This window comes from Mastigoproctus giganteus, chromosome 12, assembly GCF_048544385.1.
Source record: "Mastigoproctus giganteus isolate SK-2022 chromosome 12, ASM4854438v1, whole genome shotgun sequence".
Classification (NCBI taxonomy): domain Eukaryota; kingdom Metazoa; phylum Arthropoda; class Arachnida; order Uropygi; family Thelyphonidae; genus Mastigoproctus; species Mastigoproctus giganteus.
The window spans coordinates 23,828,843-23,848,168 of NC_143586.1; the positions used below are offsets into that span (position 1 = coordinate 23,828,843).

At 34.5% G+C, this 19,326-nt stretch overlaps 1 protein-coding gene across 1 annotated transcript in view; it reads right to left on the reverse strand.

Annotated features, from left to right (window-relative positions):
* LOC150076786 (uncharacterized) overlaps nt 1–19,326 on the reverse strand; it is an 82,151-nt gene that overhangs the window by 46,054 nt on the left and 16,771 nt on the right. The window contains exons 5-9 of the mRNA XM_090386653.1: nt 17,154–17,856; nt 5,338–5,438; nt 2,862–2,909; nt 2,254–2,412; nt 196–303 (exon numbers count right to left, since the gene is read on the reverse strand). Coding sequence (XP_090242779.1) covers nt 196–303; nt 2,254–2,412; nt 2,862–2,909; nt 5,338–5,438; nt 17,154–17,856 — 1,119 coding nt within the window. The remainder of the gene's footprint in view (nt 1–195; nt 304–2,253; nt 2,413–2,861; nt 2,910–5,337; nt 5,439–17,153; nt 17,857–19,326) is intronic.

Consider the following 19,326-nt stretch of genomic DNA (forward strand, 5'->3'; position numbering starts at 1 on the left):
TGTCAATATCAGAATTTAGTTAAGTAGATTATAATAGTATCTACTATTACACCCAACAATATATTCTAGATTATCATCCTAAATATATATATTTGCACTTTATAACTTTCATCTAATCATAACCTTTTGTGCCATAAGTCTACATTAAAGATAACAAAAACAGATCATCATGGAAAAAATTAAACAGATATTTACTTTGCATAGACCTGGGTACTAGTGATTGCTTCCACCTCCTGATCTTTCAGTTTTCGCAACCTTGCCAGAGCAGATTCATGCTGTTCCTTCAAAGCAGCCACGGCCTGACTAACCAAAAATACAATATAAATTTGTGCATGCATACATAACATAATAAATAAAATACTGAAAAACCGAAATATTATCTAAATATTCATATTTGTAATATGTGTGCAAAAGGTCTACTTTATTTAAGTAAAGTAGAATTTTACCCATTATTACAATAAAATATTTTTTTAAAAAACTGACTTCGTCAACACGAGTTAATTTATAATAGACTTATAAATGAGAAACCCTGTTATAAATTAACTCTTGTTAATTTATAACAGGGTTTCTCAACCAGCAGCCCACAACTGGTGTAAAAAGGTCCACCAAATAAAAAGTTTTAAGATCACATTAAAATATTTTTAATGACAAAAATACAGGACAAATAACTCTTTGTGATTTGCCAATAGTTCATGAGAAATTTCAAAAAGGTTCAGAAACATTATAGATTTACCATAATGTGCAAATTAAACCAAATTTGGCATGATTACATTGGGAAACCAAACTGGAAGTAGTTATATAATACAAATAATTGTAGGATCAAGTGATATACCTGAAAATAAAAATTGGCTTTATCACAAAAATATATGCCCATGAACGGCTTGCAAGGCATCTTCTTATGTGGGCAAGAAATTCTAGGAAATAGATGAGATATATATATATATATATATATTATTCTTCTTAGTCTAACCTTTATTCTTCTTTTCCGTTCGTTCGTTTATTTGGTTATTTTTATGTTAATTTTTGCTCTACAGTTTTTGCCATACTACTGGCTTATGTTTTATTTTATTTAATTTAAAATTTAAAATATTGGATATATTTTGGCTTCATATGGAGGAATTGCAAGTCGCTGCCTCTAATGAATGCTCAATTATTTATTTATTTTATTATAATTTAACTTTTGTCAATATTTAATATAATTCAATGGTAGTATATATATATATATATATATATACACTAATTTCCTTAAAATTCCAGCAAAACAGACAAATTGACCAGAGAACACATGCAGTTTATGGACATATTACACATGCACGCAAATGAGTTAGTTCTCAGGTAGCCCTAACGTGACTTCACTTTACATAAATATCCTTAAAAGAAAAAGAACTTTATTTGTGAGAATGTCATAAAAAATATGATTATGATCAAGGCTCACAGATAAACAGTTCAGAAGTTATACATTCTGATTTACCCTGTACTTGAAAGCATTGTACATTTGTAGGCAAAAAAAAAACAAAAAAAAAACAGCCACTTTACCCTTTAGGTGAAGTGTAATAAAAGTGTAAAAAGGAGCCAACATATGTGGATTCTTTATGAATGTAAGTTTTAATAAATTAGACTTGTCTACAATCAAATTTCAAAAACTGAAACTAACATTTTATATTCATTTTATTCAATACACACTAGTATGGAGTGAGCTGAACTTAAATAGTAATTGCTGATAAATTTATTAGCAATGATGGGATGTCATCTACAAGACAAATGCAAGACACATATTTAGTATGATATTAAAATGAAGCAAATTTAATAATATCCTATGAATTAATTTTTTAGTGTCTTGTACAAGGAAGTTGTATAACTGCATATTTAATTCAACATCAACACTTTCGTAAGAGATACCATACCACATGAAATTAAGATGACATTTTCCAGTAGCCTAACATTAAAGAAGAAATGATATTAACCAGAATGGACAATATACCTGCAAAAAAATAACATTTGATTAATAAAAAACACTACTACTGATTTAATAGGGTTTCTAGTTTATGAGCTTTTATAATCCAACATAAATAAGACATAATAAAATACCTCATTATTTATTAATACTAATAATTTGTAAAATATGAAGGTCAATTTTATTTCCTATATAAGTCACACAAAATAGAATGCACTTTATTTTTTATGCTTGAAACGGAAAATTAATCATTAATACACTAAGTGTTAGTTAAACTCATGAACAATCTGAAGAATTACCCTTGCAATTCTTTTAATCTTAACATCTCTTGTTTCCCTTCTCTTTCAAGTTCTTCTATTTTTTCGCGATGATTTGTTAACAATTCTAATTTTTCTGTCTCCATGTGATTCATTCTACTTTCTAATGATTGCAATTTCTGTTCATAATCTTCCTTTAACCTGAAAAAAAAAAAAAAAAAAAAAAAAAAAATCGAATTACTTGCAATTATAATTGTATTAAGCTGAAAAAGAAGAACCATGATATATACCATATAACATGTCTCTTATTTATTTTAGCTTAAAAAGATTTCTGTACTGCATGTTCACTTATCAATTTGCAGACCTTCATCTATATCTTTCACTCAAGTAGTACATGTCTTGATTGCTGTATATATTATTTAAAATATATGTTCTTGCCAATGATCAGTAAACAAAAGATGACATTTAAATTATATATGAAAAATAAGTTCACAGAATAATAATCCAATTAATTATAAAAAATACTTATGGAAAAGAGTAAAAGAAATGGGAAAGGAATGGATGAAGCAGGCAGTGAGAAACAAAAGTGATTAGTTTATTGATAAGAATATTCTGTGTATTATATCATTTTAAATTTTGCATTTAATTACCTTTTCTCCCTCTGCTGGTTGGCTTCCTCCAATGATTTCATTTGATTTCTGAAAAAAAAAAAAAAAAAAAAATTTTGTTAATGACCCTACAGTAAAGTTTAGTACTGCATATTCACTTATAAATTTGCAGACATTCTAACAGTAACAAAAAAAATAATAATTTCTAATAATCTTTCTAATAATGTCTAATAAAAAATAAAGTATGTATATTGTTATTTGTTATTTTGGTTTTTTTTAAGAGCATTAGCAACTAAGGCCATATTGCTCCAGGGATATGCAGTGGTCATTCCCTGATCTTTCCACATCCTCCGTATTTGGTGTTCATGGGCTCGAACCCTGGTCTAATCAAGAAGCATGTGCTATGCACTGCTGCTCCTGCTCACCTGGCTACGGAGACCCCAAAGTATGTATAGAAAAAATATATAATGCAATATTTATTTTTTTCTGGTTTTTTTTTGGTTAAAAAAGTAAGGATTATCTTTAATTTGCATATTATTAAAATAAATAATGCTTAATTTTAAAATTGGAGTCTTACTAGGAAGAGACCGATTCAAATGTGTACTATTGTCAATGAAATGTATAAGTAGCATATCATAAGGCAGAATTGTGATCTTGCTTCAAGATCACAAGTCTGGTTGAGTTTTGTGGTTGAAGATTGCAAACCAAACTAAATAAGACATTACATACTACTTATATCACAAACAAATAACAGTGCTTATACAAAGAATTTATCGGCACCAAAGAAGACTGGATGCATCTTACTGTTGAAAATTTCTATATATATTTTGTATAGCTTCATAATTAAACAGATTTCAAAAATTGGTTTTAAGATAAATACTACTTCAACCATTACATGGGCTTTATTACTTTATTAAAATTCTTTGGTTGCTACATTTTGCTTATATGCATGCTTCATTTAATTTTTAAATTTTTGAAAGCTCCAGCTGTTTCTAAGAAAATCTTCAAACATTTTGACAGTATTAAAACCACCAACAATTCACTAATGCAGAATGGGAAAAGTGTTTATTCATTGTGCCATCAAGGCAATATAAGTTTGTTTAGCCAGTTCTTTTTTTTTTCCTTTGGTTAGACTAACGTAAGCACCTAGAGAGATTGATACTCCACTCACTCCATTGTTGCACTTCTTGCCTCAGTATTAAGCTGGACAACCTTATGCACTAATGACAGCCTATAAAACCTGCAGCATGGATTCCACCAGCATCTGGATGGTGTCAGGACAAATATTACATCATTCTTGTCACAATGCATCTGCCAGTTCTGATATTGTTAAAAGTAAGGGATTGCACTTGACAACATTCCAGGAATTATCTATTGCACAAAAATCCAGTGACTGTAAAGGCTTTGAAAAATGCCACACCTTGCTTATTTTGAGCATATCCAGCAACAATAGATAATGATATCACCATTCTGAAAGTATCTATAAATTTCTTGGAAAAAAGAAAAAAAACTGGCATATGGTAGAGTACGAAGTCAAGGTATTCTAGCTTGTTATTGTTTGTTATTTGGTTTTTAGGAGCATTAGCAACTAAGGCCATATTGCTCCAGGGATATGTGGTAGTCATTCCCTGACCTTTCCGCATCCTCCATATTTGGTGGTCACGGGCTTGAACCCCGGTCTAATCAAGAAGTGTGTGCCATGCACTGCTGCTCCTGCCCACCTGGCTACGGAGGCGCCATGTATTCTAGCGCTTTGTCTGCCACGCAAGACAAAGCATGCCCAGTCAGCAATGAGAACGTCCTCCATACTCCATCTCCCCAAAGCTTTGTACTATAGAGTTGGCATATGGGATCCATCACCTTATGAAACTTTTTTTTTTTAAACATACAACTTCTGTGTCAAGCAAAATTTTTTGAACCATAGCACTCTTCTAGTTTTCCACTCTCACTGGTCTTTGTAACACTGCAGATCTGCTACTCTTATATCAATATGGAAGGCTTATGGATGGAATAGTGACTACATTGTAATGATTACTGGAGAACAGTTGCCTAGACATGGTTTGGCTGAATATGGGAGTGCCCCTACCATGATTCAAAGTGATAGTTATAGCACAAAGAGGAATACAAATGACACAGATCATCCTATATTATATTCTTGTAATGCAAAACAACATGAGGCTGAGAATGGCCAAAGGCTCAATCAGAAAAGAGACAATCAACCGAGGTACCTTGAGAACAACTGTGTACTATGAAGGATTATCAGTGAGGAAAAGATCAAATGTGTTGTCAGGCATGTAATTAGGATTATTTGCTATTCTAGTAATAAAAATATCAAGATGCAAATATAATTACTAAATAATTATTCTTCTATATTTGAGTGTTTAAGATATAGTTTTTTTTTAATGCTTATTTCAGGTTAAACTTGCTTAAAAGGTAGATATATATTTTATTTAATTATTATCAAGAAAATTAACTACAGTATGTCAATGAAAAGAATGGTGTTTGTTTATTTACATACTGGTGGAATGTTTCCTTGGACTTCATATCTTCTTCGTGCCTCTGTCTTAATGTCTCAATGGATTGAAGCAACTGTTGCCTTTCGATTTGAAGACTTGAAAGCTGTAAAATAAAATGTTTCTAGACAATGTTTTTTTTATAAACTTTTTTATTAAATAATCGTTACAATCATTCATGCACCAATATAAAACATAACTAGTGATAAATTTTAGTGCTTTGCATTTCTTGTAAATAATCCTATAACAATCCTGTAGAATACAAAACAGGAGTAATACCCACAGTTTCTTACTGATGGTTATAAATTTTTTGTACATTGATATTTCGGACTGAACTGTAATATCAATGTATAATTTCTTGTACACTGATATAACAGTTCATATTTTTAGATCGGTACTAAAATGGGTTAAATGGGTTGAGTACATTTTCTATTTAAATCAAATAAAATATTCATCATTAATTCCTGACTTTCACATATTTATAGACTTTGAACATATCTGGTTCCTATTCACTGAAACAGCAATGCCATACCAAGTTTACCATTTTAGTGAATGGTAAACTTGGTATGGCATTACTGTTTATATCATGAAAACAATATAAAAGGTGATATATAAATCACACGAAATGAATTCTATATTAAGCAGAAGTAAGATTTCTTAAAATCTTAAAATTTTTTTAAGGTAGTAATATTTCTTAAAATCTTACTACTTTAAGCTGTCATTCTGTTCATTTTAAAGGACAAACAGAGGCTTGTCACTGCTCTGTAAGGTGTACACAGAATACCCTCCCCCCATTTAGGTTGGCTTACACTCAGGTAGCCACCATAAAGCATAAATCAGAAAATAATATGCAGCAATGAAGAGTTGATGAAATAATACTGCATGAAATAATTTCCAAAATTTGAGTAGAATGAAATATACAGGATGGTTATAATTATGCTGCAAGGCTTTGGTTTATAGGTGAAAAATAATTCACTGCACAGAACTTAAATTTTTTTAATGGACAATATCCAGACCATGTGGAAATGAATGACATGAAAAAAATAAAATGAAAATTAGCACTAAAAATTGAACTAAGGTAAAACTGATGTTGTTTTGAGCTATATAACAAATCTGTTTATGTCATAATTGCTACCTGAGAGGACATAAATTCAAATTGAGGAAAGACAGATGTAGGATAGACATGCGGAAATTTGCCTTTAGCCAGCGGGTGGTTGGTTGGTGGAACAGACTTCCATCCCTTGTCGTGGAGGTTGATAGTCTAAATAAGTTTAAGGCTCAGCTGGACAGGTATTTCGAACGAACAGAGGGGTGAAGTGGAAGTGGGTTTTTTTTTTTTTTTTTTTTTTTGGCTGATGCTGCATAAGCTTGCTTTCTTGCATCAAATGCCTCTACTAATGCTAATGCTATGAAATTCTGTTTAAACTACAAAATGATGCAAATCAAAATCAGATTATGCTGATAAAAACTGTTTGCGCAATAACTATGGATATCAATAACTGGAAGCATAAAATTGTTGTCATTTGTTTTATGCATTTCCTGTGAAATGCAATTATGCTTATAATGCCATAATGCCCTTCAGCTTCTCACTTTGAACATATCTAATTCCTATTCACTGACACAGCAATACCCAATGCCCTTCAGTAAGCAATATGGGTAGCACTTTATCATACACAAAAACAATTGTGCCAAGCAATCTCTTGCTTGAAGGATAAAAATAACATAAGAAGTTAACAAAAAAGTGGCCTCCCTATTCTTCCTTACAATATAAACAGCAGCCTTTGTTTAAGAACAGGTTAAGTACATTGACCTTGAAAGAAGAAAGAGAATATATAAAAATAGTGAAGGTATCAGTAATATATTCTTCATATTAAGCTTACTTCTCTTAATTTGTTTTTTAGTTACTGTACAGTGTACTGAATTCAGCCACTTTGAGAAATTATCTGGTTAAGGTTCCAATACTAAATATTCATACTTGTTTTTGTTTGTTTGTTATTTGGTTTTTAGGAGCATTAGCAACTAAGGCCATATTGCTCCGGGGATATGCGGTGGTCATTCCCTGACCTTTCCGCATCCTATGTATTTGGTGGTCATGGGTTCGAACCCCGGTCTGATCAAGAAGCATGTGCTACGCACTGCTGCTCCTGCCCACCTGGCTATGGAGGCACCATATTCATACTTAACAGTATGAATACTTAATAGTGTTAATTAAAGACTTCAAGGTTAACAGTATTCTGTCAAAGAGATACCACTGTTTTCCAATATAGGCTAGTGTTTGTTTTTTTTTTCACCTATACAGTGGAAATATTGCTCAAATGTTATTATAATAAAAGTGAAAGCACAAAAATATGTTATCTATAAATATAATACAGTCTGTGTTCTGCTTTGAGACCATTAAGACTATTGCATTTACTACACAGTTTAAATCCTGATGACCACAAAAACACAAGGTGGGCTGAGAAAGGATCCTCCTACTTTTCATAATAATGTTATTTTGAGATTTTAGAGCTCAGGGTGTCAGTTGTTGAGTTTGTTTTCGATAACAGTGAAATTGCAATATGCTTTCATAATACTGACAAATGAAAAACTACCTGACGAAAACATGAAAGCAAATACAACCCACTTGAAGCTTATCCCTGATGTCTCTAAGAAAAAAAGAGGCTTTACATTTCCTGTCTTAATAAAAGCACCGTAAAGGGCCATTTATCTTCTTTTAATTTGAACACCATTCTGCACCCAATACAGTTCTGAATTAAGAAATTTTCCCATATAATCATATAATTCTGCATCCCACAAAAAATGTAAAACAAAACCTTTCATACACAAGGGTTATCCCAAAATCATTGCACACTGTACACATGCTCCTAATTCCATATGCCTACATGACTGACATTTATCACAATAATAATTTGAAATGTAACCGCAACATTAGTGTTCTTGAAACAGAGCTCCTGCATTGTATGTTTGTGTAGAGGCTTTTAAAATGAATGGTGATATTAATTCAGGTCAGATTAAAGCTTAAAATTCAAAATTGAAATTTTGTGGTTGAGCACTGATACAAATTTATGGATTGTCACAAAAAGTATGTGTAATGAGTTAACAGCAGATTGTAGCACAATTCCATGTTTTTCTCAAAGGTTTCGTCAAAGTCAGAACCACTGTTAAGGCCAACTAATGTAGACTGAGAACATCTATGGACAACAGCAGACATTATTACCACCATTTTGTAGAAAGATATGACATATGATCTGTGAAGAAATAGCCAATGAGTCCCACATTTTCTGTTAGATGAACAACAACTACAAGACTAAAAAGAAAATGCAACCCAGTTACTCACATGTTGGTAACATGTGAGTAACTGGGTTGCATTCACCTTCTCGTTACTCACATGTTACCAACATGTGAGTAACAAGAAGGTGAAGAGTTTTTAAAATGCATTGTTGCCACTAATGAGATAAGGACACACAATTTTGAGCCTGAAATGCAGTCACAATGTGGACGCATCCATCTTCACCATATCCCTCTAAGTGCCACCAGCAACAATCAATAATTGTATGAAACAAATGGTCGTGGCCTAGGATTATGAGGAAAATCCTTAAATGAATTTCAGGATAGCTAGGGCAGGAGGCAGACAGTTTTGATTAACAGTTATTCTTCAGATTGGCCTAATGTAAAAAGTGGAGTTTCCCCAAGTATCGGTATTGGGATCACTATTGTTTTTCGTTTTCTTAAATGACATTGATGAAGGGATAGAGGGCATAATGTTAAAATTTGGGGATGATATCATGATCAGTGCCAAAGCACAGCTTCTTCAGAGAAACTTAGATAGACTTCAGAAATTGTCAGAAAAGTGGCAGCTATCTATCTTTTAATGCAGCAAAATGCAAGATCTTACACTTGGATAATAGCAACTCCAAAATAACTTACACACTTGATGGGGTTGAACTAGAACTAAAAACAATAGAGGGAAAATGAGATTTGTGAGTAACAATATGACTGAACACAAAGTTCTCTGAGCAATCTAGACAGCTAACGAAAAGAACCTATGTTGTCCTATTGATGATTTATTGAACATTTGCTTGTAGAGATAGGGCAGTCATAATACCCTTATACACTGGTGTGCAAAACTTAAGGACTATTTCTAAAGGTTACAACCACAAAATCTTTACTAATGAGAGTAGATTCAGTCTCAGCAGCGATTCTGGATGTCAGCTAATCTGGCGAGAGGTTGGCACACAGGTTGGATGGATGTACACAACTCCAGATACTGTAACTGGTGCACACTACTGTATGAAGTAATCCTTCTCCATGTGCATCTGTTCCGAGGTGCCACTGGATCTGAGTTTGAGTTTATGGATGATAACGGCACACCCCATCGCACTGCAGCTGTGATATGCTTTTGAAAAGTGAGGACATTGTTCGTATGGATTGGCCTGCCCGTTCTTCCGATCTAAATCCCATTGAATACATATGGGACGTTCTGGGACGGTGCCTAGCAGCATGTCCACATCCACCAGAAAATGTTCACCAGCTGAAGATGGCGCTGACAGAGGAATGAATGATGTTACCGCAAGAACTTATCAATAACTGTTCTAAGTATGGACAGGTGGTGCAAAGCCTGCATCAACATTAGGGGGTGGCCATACCTCCTACTGAGGACCACCTCTTCCCTTTGTTCCCTCTTTAGCAGTGATGCATCTGTATCATGGCAGCCAGTGCTATGTTGCCATTTTTGAATAAAGTCCCTCTGTACCGTTTTGTTTCCGTTTTTGTGTCTTTTCCTTCATCATTTCTGTACCTCACGAGGTTCCTTTGGTATGCTTTTCCCATATCCAGGCCACTCCTATGAGAAGCTACAGGTAAAAACCTGACTGGTCCTTAAATTTTGCACACCAGTGTATAAGGCAATTGTGGGACCACACTTGGAATACTGTGTCCAGGTGCGGAGATGGCACCCAAAAATGACATTGAACTTCTTGAAAATGCCCAAAGATGGGCAATGTGACCGGTGGGCAATGCACTTGGTGGAAAAAGGGTACCCATACAAGGAAGGGCTTTGAATGCCTTAAACTAGATGCCTTAAATGATATTTGACTGATGTGTATAAGGCTCTGAGATGTGAAAGTAAGATGAAAAGGATAAAATTTTCACTGTTATAAATGATTCAAGAACTAGGGGCTATAAATTCCAATAACAGTGGAGGAGGGGGTTAGACTGGATTACAGGAAGTTTTCTTTTAGCTGGTGATTTGTTAATTACTGGAATAAGTTGCCTCCATGGATGGCTGAGGCTTACAGCTTGGAGAAATTCAAATCTCAATTAGATCGATACCTTAGTGAAAGAGCCAAATAGGTGGTAAAAAATGAATAGTAAATACTTAAAATGATGATGTTACCGCAAGACTACTATAATTTCACTATTGCCAAATAGGTGGTTTATTTATTTTTTTTTTTTTTGTTCAGCTGGAGTAGCAAAAGCTCAGGTGTGAGCCATATAGTGCAAAAGCCCTTTGCACTATATGGCTAACACTAATACTAAAGCTGAATTTATTGCCACCCATAAAATTTGTACAAGAAAATTTAAACTGAAGAGAATGTAAATGGAGATTAATAAGATAAACTTACAAAAGACTGACAGGAAAATAAAGCTTGGAAAAGTGGGGGGGTGAAACATTATGGCTGATATTTTGAGTTTTTAAACAAACAAAGAAGGGAGAGGAACATGACATCTCATGTGAAAATATTGAAGTGGCAGATAGCAGCAGCTTATTTGCAAACAGCTCCTAAATTGTCATGTTCTTATCTCACAAAAGTTCCCATCAGTCCTAATCAACAAGAAATGAAGCAATATTTTTGTTGCTTCATTTTATTGTGCAACAGGTGAGATCAACTGTTGATCAATTTCTTGTTGATGAGATCAACAAGAAAATGAAGCAACATTTATACCAAGAACATTAATTTTATAAAAAAAAACTGTACTATATTGTATATATCTATAAAATCTATTAATACATAAAAATATTGAAAGTATTTTATTTTCATTCATTTTGACTTCAAAAGGTAAAATATTGTGCAGTTTCCAAAGTTGAGCAAATGTTTTTAAAAGCAAGCTTTTGAGTTCAGAAATCAAATTTTCTGTGTCAAAAATTGTTATTTATTAGATCAAATGTTTATAAATCAGATGTTCTTAAATTAGGAGGTTATTGTACAGTTTTAGTACTTTTTTGTATGTATGTATTTTTATCAAATAGTTTTAATTTTATTGTATATGCATATAGGTATAAGGATATTAAAATTAGTTTTTTTATTTATTTTATTTAGTGTATACTTTATTATGCTTGGTAACAGTGATTATCATGGAAGTAGATAGGGTACAGTGGGTAAAATTCTTTGAGAAGTGCTCAAACATCCTTCCTATAGCCTGGATCTTTTATTGTGTGATTGCTATCATGTTTACTTAGGGAAAAAAAAGAATAGCAAGTGGAAAGTGTTTCCAGACAAAAATACAAAGACTTAACTAACAATAGGGTGTGAACAGCTCCTAAATTTAGGAGCTGTTCGAAGGGGGCGCTGACTCACTTTAAAAATTGCAGCAGTGAATTACAAGCTCCGAAAAAGCGATAAGTGTTTGCCTTTTTATTTGCCTAATTGTTATTTTATATTGTATTTTATACATAGTCTTATAGTGATAGTTACGCTGATTATTTTTATTTTTAATTTAGATAAAGAGTTTTTGTAGATTACTACTTAATATACGTAAAACCGTTATTTCGTTCGAATCTTGCAGCCATTGTTTTTGTAGTTGTTGTTGTTATTTGGTTTTTAGGAGCATTAGCAACTAAGGCCATATTGCTCCGGTGCGGTGGTCATTCCCTGACCTTTCCGCATGCTCTGTATTTGGTGGTGACAGGCTCGAACCCCGGTCTAATCAAGAAGCGTGTGCTACGCACTGCTGCTCCTTCCCACCTGGCTACGGAGGCGCCTTGTTTTTGTAGTAGGGAATTTAAATTTTTAATTGTGGTAACTAGGTAGCTCTAACGTATAATTATATAGCGTAATACACATCACTGCATTTAGGATTCTATTAGATGGCGTAGTATTGACAATTAATTAAATTTATCGATCTTATTAATTTAAAATATCATGCCCCAGACTAGAGCAGCAAAGGCAACGGGCACAAAGAGGCAGGAGTGCTGTGACTCCGGGGAGAACTGAGGGGGGGGGCGATTCTCCAACACATCACAGCCTAAAAAAATGTGCAGCTTGTGAAATGCTTGCCGAACTCTCTGGAACAGAACATGATCTAGCCAAGGAGGATGTCTTTGTGTGTGCCAGGTGCAGAGAGTGTCTAGAAATTAGGCATCAACTCAGCGTTCTACCGGGCATCTATGAGATGCTTGAAGTGTAGGGTAGATGCCCTCGAAGAAATTAATATGAGGGGCCCATCAAGCTCTCAGCTGCTCAACTCAATGCCAGAGCTCACTCCTGGGCATCAGGCAACACAGCGGCAATCTCCAAGGCAGAATGCACTGGTCCCAAAGGAACTTTTTTTTTTTTTTTTTTTGGTAGTTGTTCGCACATCGGCTTCTGTGGCCATAATGCACCTCCCAAGGTTTTTGCAGCACTTTGATCCAAGCCCGAGGCGGGATACGAACCTGCGACCTTTGAGTTGCCAGACAGGCACTTTACCCACCCGGCTAGCCCAGTTGGCCCAAAGGAACTAGTTATTGTTGGTGACTCTATTGTCAGGGAGACAGGGAATATATTGTGTAAAAAGGATAGATGGAACAAGACCAGGGTATGTCTGCCAGGCACAAAGGTTGATGACGTTGTAAAGCATATATCTTTTAAGGGCACAAAAGGTGATATTGCTGTAAACGTTGGCACCAATGACATTAAGAGTAGGAGATCTGCAGATTTACTTAACAAGTACAGGTCAATGTTGCAAAAAAGGTCATGAGTCAGGGTTAAATTTGAAAGTGTCTGCAATTCTGCCCAGACACGATAGGAGGGAGTACATGATGAGAGCCTTGTCAATCAATTCGGCCCTGGAGGGAATGTGCAAGGATCAAGTGGTAGAATTTTTTTCAACGTGGTCTGTGCTTGTTAACAGGAGAGACTGCTTCTACAGGGATGGGATACACTTAAATAGAAAGGGTGCAAGAATATTTGCTGATGCTATCGAGGCAGTGTTAGGTGGGTGGGAAAACTGCTAGCTTGGGGGGATTCACAGACTAAAAGGTTAAAAGTAGCCGCAGGCAGAGGTGAAGGTGATTCTTGCAAAACTTCTATTAGAATAAGTAGCGACCTGGAACGAGGGGTGCTGGGGGTTTCGGGGACTGATGGCAGTCATTGTGAAACAGGTGGGTATATGGGATGTGTCGGAGTAACTAGGAATAGGTGCATGTATGCTTGCATGTATACCGATGCTAGAAGTATAGTAAATAAATTTGATGAATTTGAAGTGTTGGTCAAGACCAAAGGCGGATATTGTTGGGATATCAGAGACGTGGTGTCACACTGATATTAGGAATGCAGAATTGGAATTTGGGGAGTACAATGTGTACAGAAAGGATAGACGGGATAGGAAGGGAGGAGGTGTTAATGTTGTTAATTCAGAAAATCATAAAATCAAAAGAAGTGCATCCAGTTGATATAGATGAACAGTGCACTGTTGAGTCAGTTTGGTGTGACATAAGCACTGCGAAAGCAAAAATAAGAGTAGTAGTGTGTTATAGGCCTAATGACTCGAATGAGTACAGTGAACAATTGTACAGAGAAATAGAGTGGGCTAGTAAATCAGAATGTCTTATAATGGGGGATTTTAACTTCCCAGATATTGACTGGAACTTGTGGGTTGGTCACTCACACACTAATAAGACTTTTGTGGATTTATTGGATGATTGTTTTCTGCAGCAGCATGTTTGAGAGGCAACCGAGAGAGGGTAATACTCTTGATCTGGTTATCAGCAGTGATCATTCGTGTATTAAGAATTTGCAGATAAAGGAACCACTAGGTGGCAGTGATCACAGTGTACTGATGTGGGATTTACTAAAAGATATAATTACCATCAGGGGTGAAGGAAAGGGTTTTTGCTTCCGTAAAGGTGAGTACAGTGGTCTCAGATAGTTTTTAAATTCTGTACAGTGGGATCAACTGACAATGTTACCAACAGTAAATTCTAAGTGGGAAGCATTCAAGGAATTAATCATGGAAGCTACTAAAAGTTTCATACCTATTAAGAAATATTGTTCAAGGTTTAGGCCTAAATGGTTATCAAATGAACTAATGAGACTCGTGACAGAGAAGAAAAATGCATAGGATGCATATAAATTATCAAGCGACTCAGAAGCCTATGGCAGATATAAGCTGGTCTGTAATCAGGTCACAAAGGAGGTTAGGCAGGTGAAGACAGATTACGAGAAATCTTTGGCAAAGGATGCTAAGAAAAACAGCAAGGATTTCTTTACTTATATAAACTCTAAAAGGAAGGGGATGAATCTGATTGGTCCACTTGATATCGATGGTTCCACCGTTGATGATCCTGCTCAGATAGCAAACAAACTGAATGAGAATTTTGCATCTACATTCACACATGAGAAGTTATTAAGGTTTGAAAACGGCAGAAGGTTATCAAATTGTAGCAGGGTGCTTAATGATTTTGTAATAACTGAGAGCAAAGTGGAGGAAAAATTGTTGAAGTTAAACATAAGAAAGGCACCTGGGGTGGATGGGATCTATCCAGTTATATTAAAGGAGGTGGCAAAGCAACTAAACAAAACCCTTAGCCATAATTATGAGGGCATCCTTGGACTCAGGGGAGGTTCCCAAATGTATCCCCAATTCACAAAGGGGGGATCGAAGGGTGACACGAGTAATTACAGACCAGTTAGTTTAACTTCTGTTCCGGGTAAAATAATGGAGTCACTGGTTAAAGATGCATTGCAGGATCATCATTGCAGGTTGATAGGTTAAATAAATTTAAGGTGGAACTGGACAGGCATTTGTAGGGAATGGTGTGATTTTTTTTTTTTTTTTTTTTGGCTGATGCTGCATAAGTTCATACACTTGCTGTCTTGCATCACATGCCACTACTACTACTAATAGTTTAAACAGAAATCATAGTTTTGATTTTCTTGTGCAATGGGAAAAATTTATATGTCTAAAATGATTTTGAATAATCACTTCCAACAAAAAGTAAATATGATAAAAATAAATTAAAACATTTATAAACTGAAATGCTCTGTTTATACAGGGTCATTATAAAGTCCTTGTGCAGTTTTAAATTTTAATAACTTCCGTTCTATATGTGATAAAATCAATCTGTAAAAAGGGTAAAGGAAAGAATTTATTACAGCTTTACATACATTTATTCTTGGGATTGTTAATTCTCAACATGTCCACCGTCATTAAGTATACAAACTGAGATACGATTCTGAAGTTCTACAAATACATTTTGTTGATTTCCAGTAATACCCTGAATCACATTAGTTATCCTAGTCTGAAGATCATCTAAGCGCAAGGTTTTGTTGAATAAACAATAGTCTTAACATGTCCCCATACAAAAAAATCCTGTACAATGGACTCACATCTGGCGGCTAAGAGATTGGTCCACCTCTTCCAGTCCATCTGCTAGGAAATTTTTAATTCAGAAACCTGCCTAACACTGAGAGCAAAATGACAAGGTACACCATCTTGCTGAAACACTGTATCACCTTATAAGTCCTAAATGGTTTAGTTCAGGAATAAAATAATTGTGCAGCATTTCCAAATAACTCTCCCTATTAACAACCCACCTTTGGCCTTCCAGATCGTGGTTATCATTGACAGAACCTGTTTCTTTAAACTTTTTCATCCAGTTAGTTATGGAATTCCTGTGTGGTGCATCTTTGTTGTAATGGGTTCTAAATCTTTTTTGTACTATGATTACAGACTTTAACTCAGCCAACCACAGCACACAATTTACATTCTCTTCTATTGAAGCACTTGGTCAAGCTCAATTCTTCAAAAAAAATAATAATAATAAAATTTTTGCTAAACTACAATAAAATAAATTAATCACTCTAAGTACACACTAACTTCACTAAATTACATTTGTAACATTTTTTACATATTGATTTTATCATGTATAGAATGGAAGTTATGAAAATTTAAAACTGCATAAGAACTTTATAATGACCCTATATATGTGAGACAGTGCAACTTCTTTTTTCTATTTTTATTGGGGTTGGATTAATGTAGATCACTTGATCGTGCTAGTTTAACATACAGAAATGGAACCATTTCCAGTATGCATAAGAACTTAAGTCACTATCTGTATAAACACAGCACAGGTGAAAACCTGTAGAGAATTTGTACAATTCAATTCAATACAAACAAATCTAAACATACAAATTCATACAATACAATTCAATTCATTCAGTTGTTTGGAAACAGTGCAAAGTAAATTGAACTGTTTTTAATTAGTGTTATTTGTATTCCACATCAATTCTTTGTGATAAACAATGTAATGTTCATCTCTCAACATAGCAAACTGAATATAAGGCACTACTTTGAAAAAATCTCACAGATTTGCATGCTCTAATGACTTTTGACAGTTGTTCGAAAAATTCCCATCCAACTGGAAAATCTTTTAAACTCTGTCTTCTCAATCCTAAACCCATATAGAGTACTATACATTCCAATACATCTTTATGTTTGGGATTACCATAAAAAAAAATAATAATCAAAATAAAAAATTTAAAAAATACTTCAGACAAGAAAGGATGGATAATCACTTATCTTTTTTAGAAGAGAGAAGAAAACATGTTTTATTACTTACTACTCCTTGAAGTATATTCATCTGATCAGGAATAATGGGGACTGGGGATGGAAGAGGAAAACTTTGGCCTTGGCTAGGAACTGTGGCTGGTATAGCAACTGAAGAGGGAAGAGTTAAAGATGGCTCTGCTGAAATAACATTTTGTTGGTCCCTTGTAAGTAATGAATTTTCTGTAGGTTCTGTTTCCCTTTTTTTTGGGATTACTTGTTTATCTTCAAATTTCTGCTTCAAATTTAACCAATCTGATTCCATATCAGGCTGCTTTGAAGCAGAAATATCAGTCCTAGGGCCTCTTGCAGACCCAGGTCTTCCAGGTATTCTTAGTACATCTTCCTTTTTCTTATCTGTTTCTTCATGCTTTGACTGAGAACTAAGCCAGCTGAGATCTGTGTCTGGAGATGCTTTTCTTCCAGTGGTTTCTTTGCTAGGGGATATATCATCTAATCCTAACCAATCTGACTGTGATCTTCTCCTTTCTTTACTACCTAGTGAACTTCTGCTACCTCGTCTGGTTTCATAACTTTGCAACATATCATTACTACTGTCATCTACAGAAATACTACCACGCCTACTACCATCTTTTCTTCCACTGTCCACACCAGAACTAAAGCGAACCTTCTGACTACTAGGACTATCCTCGGTATCCCATAATGAATCTTTATCTCCTTTCCCAACTGATCTCACTTTTGGTTCATCTTCAAATCTGAAAAGAACAATATATGCATCCATAATACCTCCTGAATAACTTTATTTATCAATAATATATATTAAATACGTTAAGCAACACAATTTATTTTGGATGAAATGAATACCTATCCAAAATAAACAACATAACCAAAAGTTAGTGGGTTTTGTCTGGTTCTCAAGAAAATAACAGGGATCTAGGTCGCCTTCCATTTAATGTTCTAGTTATTTGCCATATAACTGCAAAAATATAAGATTTATGCCATAATAATGGTGAAACAAAAGAAGTGCACAATTACACTGTGTTGCAAAATTAAGCTTTGTAAATTAAACTGTAAAGTATGCTTAACAGTATAACTAAATCTGAAATGTTCACAGCAAATCCTCTTACCAACCTTCATTTTAAGCATCAAATATAACAGAGAAGAGTGACAATTAGTCAGGATACAAAAGGATATTCTTACCAGAAAGAGTTTCAGTTCTGTAAATCAAGCTATTTCTTCTAATAGCTTCATTTACAGAAACTATTACCAGAAGCTATTTCTGGTAAGAAATAGCTTCAGTTCTGTAAATTGTAGAATCTGGAAACTAGGCACCGGCAAGAGGACCAGGTTGAATTGTTTAAGGCTTTAAATGGGTTGAGTAAACTAAATGCTGATGGCATCCTTATTCTTTCTCAGACAACACACGAGGAGGTATAAATTTAAATTAGAAAAGGATGGCTGCAGGACAGATTTTCAAAAAGTTAATTTTACCCAGAAAGTAACTGACTGTTGGAACAAATTTCCATCTGGTAATGTGAGTGAATGTGGGTAGTTTAAATAAATTTAAAGGATTGCACAAATTTAAATTTGTCCAATATTAGAATGGCTGAACTAATATTTTTTGTTTTCGCTATATTGTATATAGCGAAAACAAAATGGAAAATCAGATTCAGTAGCAAGTGCCCCCGAGTCCAATGGCCATTCAAGCAAAAGCAAGAAGTATTTATGAAAATATTAACAATAAGTACGGTAATCCAAATGAGGGAAACTGGCTAGTTCACAGGCTTAACTACAATTTTGTTTCATAGCATATACTCCTTCGTGAATTATTACTGTTTGACTTACATATATTAATTTCTATTATGAATCACAATGTGGTTAACAAATTATTTTATTTTAATCAATATTTCCTTTAAAACAAAAATATATATAATTATGACATTTACATTGGTTCCACTGCACGGGTTTGCAATGTTATTGTTATTGCTATTTGTTTTTTTAGGAGCATTAGCAACTAAGGCCATATTGCTCCGAGAATATGCGGTGCTCATTCCCTGACCTTTCCACATCCTCCGTATTTGGTGACGGGGTCGAACCCCAGTCTAATCAAGAAGCGTGTGTTACACACTGCTGCTCCTTCCCACCTGGCTATGGAGGCGCCTGGGTTTGCAATGGAACCAATGAAAATACCAATGTAAATGTTCATTACATTGTCTTAAAACACC